We start from the raw sequence: 12,064 nt of genomic DNA, 5'->3' as shown, positions 1-12,064 counted from the left end.
TATCCCCTTAACGTCCATAGCCATGTAGCTGCTCTGAGATTGAGAAGCAGAATGTTAGCATGCCTCTTGATGGGTTTACAGTTCTATCTCTTGGCTCATGTCTCTCTCTTATTTGATTTTAAGCGCAGTGTAAGGAGACAGAAAGAGGGAGGAATGCTGACCTGTGGGGCCTATTGTAGGGTACTTACTTTAGCAGGGGGGTTGGACTCAGCAATTTCTTGAGGTCTTTTCCAACCCCTGCAATTCTGTGACAAGAAGTTCAGTCACAAAGCAAGCTCCAGGTTCCTGAGAACCTCTCAGCACATGTACTTTCAATGCTTTGAGGCCCAGTCTCACCCCAGATCAGGACCTAGGATAGAAAATCAGAAAGAAGCATGTTTGTTTTCCAGATCCCAAATCAATTTTGTGGTACTTACAGCTATTTGTACTTATAAACTACGTCAACCTGATATGAAGCAATCAAGAGGAAATAGATACACAGACACGTGGTGCCAGTTTTAGAGTCCCTTTTCTGTCAGGTACCTGATTTTCAAAGACATGTAGAAAGCTAAAGATTAGACAGCTGGAAAGGAAGAGCTGCTATTTGAAAACATTGCTAGATGTGTTTTTTATATAGGGATGTGAGACATTGTGAGCTACTGCACTTCATCAGCTAGGGGAAGAAAAGGTTTGTAACTAAAAGACACTGAAGACAGCTATGATTAAATACAGCATCCAGAACACAGAGTTGGAAGACAGGGCAGCAACTGTAAGGCTTCAAGTAGAGAAGGAAGAACTGATATAACTTTGTGTATTAAAGCAATGAGTAAATGCTGTGAAAGGAATTTCAAAATAATTGTTTACTCCATTTATTGTTTTTCTTCATATAGAGTTGATTGTCTTTTCTCTCTAGACACGTGCACTCAGATCCCACTATACTTAAAACCCCAATAAACTAAAAAGTAGAACAGAAAAAATTTCACAAAATCGTTATAAACGTGTTTTTAATGACAATCAGAAAATACTACTTAAAGGGTGTTCTATTAGCAATGAGAAGAGTTAGCAATTAGTTCAGAAAAAATGCAAGCTGACAGTGGCCCATAAGCAAGATAAATAGCTAACTATGCAGTGAAACTGTCTAACATATGCTTAGTTCTTTTAGAGCTTAAGGTTGACAAAGTAAGCATCCAGGAAGATAGAAAAGAAATCCTCAATTAAGGTACTGTCAAAAATAATCTGAGTTATGATGAAAAATGGCTAAATGGACAAATAGGCTGGGACCGTGGTTGCTCTTGTGCCTCACGCAGGGCCGAGCACGCAGCTAACGCTTAATGAAATAATAATGTAAAAAATCAGCTGGCAGCATTAGGAGTTAGTACCAGCAAGTTGCTGTAGTTAGCGTGCAAGTTTTAACTTCCTTTTGCAAATGATCTGTTGGGAGCACAAACATGGAAGCTATTCGCTTTCTCCTGTCAGATTACCTTCCTGTTAGTTTAGCAGGTGGAATTCATTCCAATCTGGATTTAATGTGAGGAAACGTGGGAGAAAATGATTAGTCTGGGATGGGGAAATCAGAGGATTTGGGAGGTGTAGGGCTACTCTTTTTCAGCAGTTGCAAGTTGACTTGGCTGTGTTATTGATCCATGCCATCATTCAGTGCTGAAATAAAGTGGAAAAAGCCTTGAAAATCCCCCTTGCCGGGTATCACAGGTGTAAGCAATGTATCTGCTTGTATATGGGAGGTGGTTGTTAGATGAACAGGTACACATCAAAGCCATTTTCAATGCTAGAGACTATTGCATGCAGGAGAGGTCTGGATGTAGTACAGAAGAGACTTGGTATGCCTGCAAGTCTATACTCAAAAGGGGATATAAGGTTTACGCATGAAGTTACAAGTTTGTGCATTTGATTTAGACTGTGAGGAGAGAAAGTAGTGACAGAAGAACTCTCAGAAATTTTGGATATCTCTGAGGATAGGAAGTAATGATTCAGAAAGGGAGGATCATGTCTAAATTTTTTGCTAAAGAATGTAAACATTTACCAGGATCTTAGCAAAGCTTTTGAAAGAGTATTGCATGCAGGACTAATACATTGGGATAATACACATGGCATAGGAGGAGCTACTTTGACTTAAAAAAGAAAAGGAATGCTAACCTGGATGTGGATAGCATTGGAGTCTCGTGAGTTGAAGCAATTAAGGTTAGAGGGGTGTGAGTAATGGAAAACCTTGAGAGTCATTGCTTGCATGGATTTTGCTGAATTTATGCAGTGTATCAGTAGCCTGGAAGAAAGAATAAGTAGTGAAGTGATGAAAGTCAGTGGTAGTACAAAACTGGGGAAATGTCAGAACAAAATAGGCACATGATAAAATCCTAAATGGCTCTGACAAGGAGGTGGAGCATGAGCAAATATATAGCGTGTGCAGTTCATTCTCAAATAATGTAGTGAGATTCGGAAATAGGAAAAGGAAAAAAAGAATGTATGGGTATCTGAGAGTCACAGGACACAGGCTACATAGAAGGACCTTCTGAATAGAACTATGAATCCTCTAATAGAGGAATCCATAGAGTGTTTGTTAGTTGTCTGACTTTTAAAAAGCAGAGTTTTTGTTTTTAAAAGCAAATAGAATTGTGGATGAAATTGAAGTACCAATTGAAAGACCATATTCCTGGGCCCCTTATAAAGGCAGCAAAGCCTATTTTGACATGACATGGACACTTTGAGGACCTTTATAGTGAGGAAATTCTGAAAACTGCGAAGTGACAAGTGAGGATCAGGACAATAATTAAAGGTCTAGGTGACATTAATTATTCAAAAGGTTAGAGAGACACATGCATATGCTCTGCATGGATTGAAGGCCCTATCTGAAGCTCATTAAATGTAGTCACAGAGAAGCTTTGCATGCTGGAAGGCTTTAAATCAGCTCTGAAATCAGTAATGAAAAAGAACAAGAATGCAAGAGGCAATGTGGCTGCCCAATGCTTGTGTGAGTCATCTAGTCCAAGCAGTTGTTCTTCTGTGACAATTTTGGATGGCCCTGGTTTATGTGAGTCATTTAGTCCAAGCAGTTGTTCTTCTAGGACAGTTTTGAACAGCCCCAGCTGTGACTTGGGTCTCATATTTGTGCTCAGCATGTTGGAAATGAATTGTCAGTTGGTTTATTGACAGGAGGGGGTTTGTGAATGATTGTAAGGTTGTTTATCGAGGAGCTGTGTTTATTTTATGGAAAGGTGAGGCTACGATGATGTAAGAAATTAAAAGAAAGTATTCAGACATTTTCAGAATTCCATGTGATAATCCGTGCATCATTCTTCTCTGGAACAAATCTTTGGAAATTTAGCAGCAAGGCACAGTCTAGCACACTACAGCTGCTCCTGGTTCCTTACTGGTGAAATGCATGCAGAAATGTTCTGGCCTGGTTCTTCTGTGGCCCGCCATTGTTGGTATGACATTAGTCTAACAGTTAATGTGCGCTGGTTTGTTTTTGTGCTTGGAGAGGAGAATGAGAGCACTGGCATGTTTGTCTCTGGCAGAAGGATGACGGGCGTCCTCCAGCAGTTGCAGCCGTGGCAGGTTAGGATGTTAAGTGCCCCGAACTGTCCACCCTTCATCATCATGTGGAGTTGAAATGCCCTGAGCAGTGAGATGGAGCAGCAAGGCCTGGGTGCCTGCTCCTCCTGCTGGGCCTTCCCTCAGTAACTTGGGCAGAGGGGCAGGGAGCGCTGCTGGGGATCTGGTGCTGCAAACAGCTGCAGCAAGGCCAGGCAAGGACGGCTGTCACAGCTTTTGTTGCATTCTGCCTTGCAAAGGGCTGCAGACAATTGAGAAAGTCGGGTGGCTCCTTCAGTCATGACCCAATTTTATTTCTATGCGATGCTATGCCGGCACAGCAAGGCTTCTTGCCTGGCAGGGGAGATGGAGCTGCCGTACTCCAAGGCTCCTTTCTGTCTTATCCCCCCCACGTTTCCCCTTTATGGGAACACAGAGTGAGGAGAGCTTGGTCTCCCCTGGGTCTCACTTTGGTAGGGAGATGGGGCCATCCAAGATGCACAGCATGATCCAGGAGCCTGTGTGAGCAGTCACAAGTGCTGCTGGTCTGACAAAGCCTGTGAGACTAAGACGTAACTTGCAGTGAAAAAGAGCTTCTTTAGAATGTGAAACATATGGAAATAAGTATGTGGTTTTTGTTCAACATGGTGTGAAAATGACTGGGTTTGATCACTTTGAAAATCTAAGAGTAAATGGAATTTATTGAGTTTGCTTTTAAAATCAAAACTTAACCAGGAACAATCTTAGACACTTTGAGGTGAGTGTGTCGAGCTAATAAAAGTTGATGTCAACATTTTAGAATATGTTTGGAAACAAAAAAGAACTAGGTTTTGATCAAGGAGCAGTCACAGAAACATTCTTTCCTTAATGATAAGAAGAAACCCTCTGTGTGATTCTCCAAATGTGTCAGATGGTTGTGAAGAGGCTAGCAAGTGCAAGTAAATTATTATTTTTGGTTGTCGTCAAATGAGTTTATTTTTTGGCATGAGACTTCAAAAAAATCCAGCCTTTGTATGTTTTGCCATTATGTACATCAGTCATAATTTTCCAACAAATCTTGACGTGCACTCTGCGTTACTGTGCTAACAAGAGAAAAGACCAGCCATTAAGTTTATGTTTCTTTGTTTTTGAACAAAGTCACATATCAGGAATAATGCTAGGGGTATGCTAATAAACAATATATAGTGCCAGTCATCAGGGAGTAAGAAATATTTTCTAACTAGTTCTAAAGGGAAACAATGTTTTTAAAAAAAGGGAGAGTGATTGTTATTTATGCAATATTGTTGTTCTTTATGTCAGCATCAAAAAGCACCTCATGAAGAGCTTAGCATAATAAATCTTTGATCATGATTGTCATTATTTAGAGGTCTTTGATAGATCTAGATGTAATGCTGTAAGGTTAAATTTACCGACGTGTAATAGGAAGACCTTGGACTGCATCTGAATTTTTACCCGTGTTACCAGTATGGTCACACCTGAAGAGGAGAAAAGTCTTGTATTTGTTTTTAACAGCAGGTTGTACAGTTTGTGACTGTAAAATTAAGTCAAAGCAGATTTGTTTTGTGGGTGCCCATTGATTTTATTTGTCTAGGTAAGGATTTAATTTGGCTACATTTCAGGAAACTTAAGCTGGTTTAGATGAGGAAGGCTTATGAGTGTTTCCACTGAGAAGAGACGCGATGCATTACATTACTGTCATGAAGAAAATTAAAATAGCCTCTCTGTATGAAGGCAAGAGGAGATTTGTAAAGAGAAGCCCACAGGAACATTTAATTTCAGGGCTGACTTTGATTAGTCGCTAGTTTTACAGTTAACTTCTTGGTAAGAAAAAAATGACATATGTTGAAAAAGCCTGTATGTTCCTTTCTGAGGACTTGTAGTGGAAAGATGCTTAATGAATGAGCACTCTGTCTGGGACATAACATCTAATTTTAGGTGCCGATAAGAAATCTAGCAATTCTTTATTAATGCTTAGAATCTGGGAAGAAGAAAGAAAAAAGGAAGATTAAAAAAAAAATAAATACAGCGGATGATACTGTATAACAGAAGTTCAGTGTATACAAAATAGACTCCATTTTTGTTGCATGTTATCCCTATTCTCCCCAGCAAATATGTATGTATGAAACCTGTAATTTAGTACATCTGTGCCAGGTTTTTGTAACTTTATATTCTTTAAAAAATTATATGCTTTTTCCTTTTTTTTTTTTTCCTTTATTTTTCTTGCTTTTTGCTAGTGTAGCCAAGGTGTCTGCGGCTGTACAGAAAGATGCACGTCTTCTGAATAACTAGATTGATGCAGCACTTCAGGTCTTACCTTGCTTTCTTGCATCTTCACAATGACAGTTGAGCTCTTCAGGACTGTTACTTTGGAAATGCAGTCCCTGACATTACAATTATGCAGTCGAATAACTTTATGGATCTGAGTTGTCTCATTAGATGCCTAGAATTGCAGATTTAAAGACTCTAAAATGAAAAAGGGAAGTTTTGCTTTTCAGTATACTCATAGCTTTCACTTCTAAAAATGTTTTTTGTGATACAAAAGTTCTGGTCAACTTCTGGTCAGAAAAGTAATAAGAGAAAATAAAGTAAGGTTTCTAGAGTGTTACTGCCTCATCTATATCATCATGCACAAGTATTATACCTTGCAGAAAAGTGTAACAACAATATTTTGGAAGATACAAAGGTACAATGGAAAAGACTTCTGTGAACCAAAGAAAGCAAAGTACATTTCCTTGTTTATAATGAAATTTGATTTACATACATCATATATACATTTGATTTTTAAGTAAGTCAGGCCCAATCTAATGCAGCTAGAAAGGTTGCTCTCTGGCTGGTTTTCAGCCAGCCTTCCTATTTTTAGTACAGGTTTACCAATAGATATAGAAACTACTGCCTGAAAACAGGAACTATATGTCCACACTAATGAGGTCTTTTTCTTCTACGAAGGATGGCAACCTGATGGACCACTTAAAATGTTTGTGCAGAAGAGATTCTGCAGCCTAGCTGAGACTGAGGGGGATGCAGGTTTCTGATCTCTGTTTTCTTCCTACCTTCATCCCAGTTCTGTAGTGGGCCTACTCCATTGATATAAAATGAAGGATTCACATTGATTTCAGTGTTGTCTTGATCACATCCCACATATTCTCATCACGTTTTACCTCCCATGAATATGACAGTGGTGTTTTAGCGGTACTGCTCTCTCCATGGAATTAGAAAGATGAAAAAAAGAAATAAAAAGAACCACCACAACAACCCAGCCTCTGTGGAGTTTCAAGAAACTCATAAAAGGTGCTACAGAACTGCAGCGCTATTATTTAATATTAATAATTAAGCCTTAATAAAAACACTGCTGGAGAGCTTTAAATGACCACTTTGAACTCAGCATTTTGAGTTATAATGAAATGGTTCCAACTGTATGTTTTAGTAAATTTTATCTACCCTTATTTCTTTAGAAGAAGACCTACCAGTGCATCAAATGTCAGATGGTTTTCTACAACGAATGGGATATCCAAGTTCATGTTGCAAACCACATGATTGGTAAGTGAAGCGCTAAAACTTCTCAAAGACAGATAGCTATTTCTCTTACTCGTGATCATCATTGCCTCTAAAATTAAACAGAGTTAAGGAGAAATTAATTGTACGTCCATCAATGATTAACCTAGGCATGATTGATTTTTTTATTCATATTATTAGACTTGATAAAGCATTAGCATGTTTTATTTTCTGCAAGGGCTAGTTTAGACTTCTGCAGAGAATTATATATCCACTGCCAGTCAAAACACAGGTGATTAGCAAATTAAACTTCTAATCATTTTTGCATTATTGAAAACAAACTAACAGGAATGGTTAATGAACTGGATGTTAGCTTTCCATAGAGTTTTAGACAGGTTTTAATTTCAGAAGTTATTATGGTAATGACACTACTGTGTGCTTCTCAAGCACCTCGGTACCAAAATCAAAACTGGTGAGTTTTTGTCGTTAGGAAACATAAATAACTCAAATGGCCATAAAATAGTATTGTTTGTTGGGTTTGAACTGTCTGGAAATAAATCCAGAGTGTATCCACATACAATTAAATACTGTCACTTATATGAAAAAAAAAATAAGGAATTACACCATTCAGGAATGGAATCTGCTCTTTAAGGTACAAGAATACTTAAAAAACCTTCTAGGATTCCTAACCGAAGCCTAGCCTGATGTTTACAAGGCTGTTACAGTTGTAAATTAGGAAAAAAACAAAAGCTGCTTTTTCTTTGATATTCATATTTTGTTATTATTTGCTTATTCCCCTAGGATTACCCATAATGTTTTCAATTTGGTAACCACTCAGCAATAGCACTAAGAGTTCTATCAGCCAATTAAATTTATCAAGCACATCATTTGCCCGCTAATAAGATAACATTGACAGGGTTGTCTTAGTTTGTTTTTAGTGTTTTCCAAATTCCACATTTCAAGACAAAGATGGATACAGTTGATTTTTTTTTCCTCCTGTTCACTTTAAGCTATTTTTTTCCTTGCTTTCATAACAAAAAGAAACCAAAAACAAAACATTCAAAATGCAAACAAAACTATGTGTTATACAAGCCAATAAATGCATATTTAACAGAAGATAATTTATTGTTGCTTTTTTCATCATTGTATAACTTCAAAATGCTTAGCATGATGCTAGTTTTGGGCTTTCTTTTTCATGGAAGGTAGCTTAAATATTTCTTCCATAACTTCTATTAACTTGGCTACACCTTAAAAGAAATTACCTGCCACAACTAAGTCGCTCGTTTTTTTTTCTGAGTACATTATTAATAAGTTTTAATACATTTAGAGCATGAACATTTTATATGCTTTTCAGAAAAAATGAATAAACACAGGCGACAAGCTGGTTTTGTAAATGAGTGATTTGCCTGTTGGACTAAGCTTTAGTCTTGATGTTTTGCATCTTTGGGGAAGAGATAATCTGAACTGCTTCAGTGTTCAACCTGGGTCAGTAATGTGCAATTTAAAAGTCCCTTGCTGCCAGCAACAGAACTTGCCGTTTCTGTTGGGTTTTTTTTGAACGCAGCGTATGACGTGTCCTTAATTGTAGCATGCAGAGATAGTGAAACATGATGGGGAATACAGACACCTTGGGCAAGGAGTGATCCTGGAATGCAAGAGTGTTGTGTCTACTTTCTGCCTCCCTCCCACGTGCATTGTGTGTTCAGAATAGGACCCTCGTCTGTTTGTTTTTTCCCATAAAATACTCAGGTTTTTTTTTTAGTTTTCTTTCCTTCTATTTTCTGGGTGCGTTTTTTAAAAAGTCAGAATGGGATGCGAGAAAGGAGAGATTAAGTGAAACAGAACAAATCCAGTTAAGTTAGCTTCAGTCTGTAGTTCTGAACAGACTGACATTTTGTTAAAATGAGTGATTAACTGTCTATGTGTTATTTCTAAAAGCTGGGTGAGGTTGAATGAGAAAGAGAATCTTTAAACATATATTTAATTGTTTTTGTCTGTGCTGTATCTAATCATGCATTATATTGCTTCATGACATAACCATAGTGACACAGATTTAAATGTGCTTAATGTAAAATCTTGCAGTGAAATAAAGGAGCTTGCAAAACATGCAGGGAGATTTGCTGGTCATGCTTGTGGTAATCTGTGCTCAGTGGAAGATTCTTATCTGCACTGCCAGACTAAACCACGCAGCTCCTAATGATGTAGCCTCGATTAAGCAAATGCAAGGGGATTTTGTGGTGGGGTGAAAGGAATATCAGCATTCCCAAGCATTTTGAATGTGACCTCAGAATCAGAGCACAGGGAAAAATAATTTCTGATCTTCAGTTCTGTTAGTTTTCTCACTAGTAATTGGATTTTTCCTTAGCTATCTTTCTAATTTCACTACCCCTCACCCCTCCTTTAATTTATATTGTTGTTCACAAGCCTTTTTCCAAGACCATGTTCTGTCTAGAGAGAAAGGTTCAAGGCGCGATATCAAGCTGTTTAAAATTGGCCTTTGTTTATGTGTGTCTGTAGATAGGTTTATAGTATTCCTATATAATACAGAAAAAATGTGCTCAAACATATCGATATGAATATATATAATACATAACTCATGGATGTATCCATAGATATCTACATGCATTCAATTTGTGGACTGAGAAATTAGGTGAAGCATTTAACTGAATATGGACATGTTGACACAGCATATTTCGTAAACAAACAAACAAAAAATATCCTGCAGTCCTAAGCACCTTGGTCCCTTCCTTTTCTACATGTATCTTATCAAATACATCTTGCTGCCATGCTTTTCCATTACGATACTCACTCCTGTAGGGTAGGGAAAGTGAGAAAGCTTCAGGAAGAGAGTGGAAGATCCTAAGAAACTTTAAATGCAAGGGAAAGGGAAGATAATCTTGGAAAGCCGACTTTAAAAGTCACAGAGTGTGATAATCCCTAGATCAAATGTAGGAGTAATAAAGCCCTTTTCAGACATCATCATGCAGTCTCAAGAACTGTTATTTCCTCTTGCAGTAAAATGTTAGCATTATTGTGTTGTGGTTATTGATGGATATAGATTAATGTCTTCATACATGATGAGTTGCATATGATTCAGAGAAGAGAGAAAAGGAGCAGAGAAGAAAAAGGAGAAGATCAGTGGAGGGAATTTCTGTTAATTAACAGAAAAAAAAAAAAAACCAACAACAATTAAACAGTTAAAAAAAAAAAAAACAACAAAAAACACCAAACCCTGGCAGTCATAAATATCAATTATTAAAGAAAAAAGAAAAAAAAACTTGGAAAAAAGGAATAAAGACCAAATCAGAAGAAGGAAAAATACAAACAGATAGGTAGATAGGTAGATAGGTAGGTAGGTAGATAGATAGATAGATAGATAGATAGATAGATAGATAGATAGATAGATAGATAGATAGATAGATAGATAGATAAAATGAGAGAGATTAGAGGATAGAGGAAGATGGCTGGAGCAGGTAGAATACGGGACAAACAAGGCAGCAGAAAGTCATCTGCCAAACTCCACTCAGAAAGGAATGAGCACCACTGCCAAAGATACATACTCAGTTATTTGGAGGTAATTCTGCTCACCAACTTTTTAGTGATTTGAGACCCAAAGTCGATACTGGCCCATCTAGTTATTGTGTCCCTTGAAGTTGATCCCAGGATGTAAATTGAGTTCACGTTGCTGACATTCATATAGACAGGATGCATTATGGAAGGTCACTAAGGCAAATACATGTTTGTAAAACCCCAGTGTGAAACTTAGACTTTTAAATAAGGCAACCTGAATTACTTTGTTGGCTGAAATAGCTCCACTGAGGGTAGGTATTTTTAGGTTGTGTGTATGTTTGTGTTTTTGTCTAATCAAATATAATCTCAACTAGACATTTAGCAGGGGAAGAGGGATTAGAGGCTATTTAAAAAGCCTCTTACTCTTCTTTGTTAGGAGGGCATACAGCATTTTGCAGATTTTGTTATACGTTTCAATCTGTTCAACGAGAGAGATTATGCCACCTAATGGAAAACAAAATCTGCAGATGATCCAATAAGGTGCCTTAAATATCTTTGACAACAGTACAATTTACATTTGTTATTATACAAGTTATATGTTAAAAAGGTGTTGTAGGAGTGGCTTTCCTCAGTAAATAAATGTTAATTACTTTTAGAACCTCCCATTTAAAAACTGTTCCACAGTCTTTTTTTCAGTCTGTCCATTATCTTTGTGATGGGATAAGTCAATAAGCCTTTTCACTATAAGGATGAGGACAAAGATGCAAAAGAATTGAAGCAACTGGAAGTTCAAGAGTTCTGGCTGCCAGATACGCCCTCACTCATCTAGACACTGTGCTTTACCAAACAACACCCGTGTTTGTTTAAACTACAGTCTGATTCGGGCTTAGGAGATGCCTGTGGGCTGAAAGGAGGCAAACCTTTGGCTTTTTTAAGTAGACTGTCAATTTAAGCATTATTTTGGACTTAGATATGAGTATGCACTTTTGTTTGGAGAATCAGGAGGGTGATTGCCAAACGAAAACATATTTGTTGGTTTGTTTATTGAAAGCTGTTGGTAAAACAATTTCTCAGCTTCTGAATTAGAGAGGAAGAAATGTAAACCCAGGCACGTTCCATACAGTTTAGGAAGTACTGACAAACACTGTATTTTTTCAGCAGCTCTCTAGCTTTTGATTTTCTCTCTGAGCAGAATACATAGCATTTTTAGCAGCTTTCTTTGAGAAATTTCTATTTCTGGGTGTTTGTGGAAAGGAGGGAGGCTTTCTGGCATCCCTTTGTTTTGCTCACATAGTTTGTAGTTGGCATTTGACCTGAGAGTGTAGAAGGAGTGTATGCTATTGTTTGTGTTCTGTTTGATTCTCTCCACTGCTCGTCCTATTATTTTGCTTGTTATTTTAAGTAGACAATCTAAACATTACATTTTCTTATACTGATTCCTTTACATCTGCCGTATCTGATGCAATTCAGTGTCAACAGATTGAAGAGTTGCTGTAATCCGTAGGATTTTGTACATGTGGATATACAGAGTAGA

The 12,064-nt window shown here is 37.6% G+C and overlaps 1 protein-coding gene across 8 annotated transcripts in view; it reads left to right on the top strand.

The window, feature by feature from the left end:
* Nucleotides 1–12,064, top strand: part of ZNF521 (zinc finger protein 521) — a 241,373-nt gene that overhangs the window by 108,003 nt on the left and 121,306 nt on the right. For all 8 annotated transcript variants that reach the window (XM_015855477.2, XM_015855470.2, XM_015855474.2 and 5 more), the window contains one exon: nt 6,981–7,065. In XM_015855477.2, coding sequence (XP_015710963.2) covers nt 6,981–7,065 — 85 coding nt within the window. The remainder of the gene's footprint in view (nt 1–6,980; nt 7,066–12,064) is intronic.

Source organism: Coturnix japonica, chromosome 2 (assembly GCF_001577835.2).
Source record: "Coturnix japonica isolate 7356 chromosome 2, Coturnix japonica 2.1, whole genome shotgun sequence".
In the NCBI taxonomy this organism is placed as follows: Eukaryota; Metazoa; Chordata; class Aves; order Galliformes; family Phasianidae; genus Coturnix; species Coturnix japonica.
The sequence above is the reverse complement of the archived record's forward strand: the minus strand, read 5'-3'. Positions and strand labels throughout refer to the sequence as shown.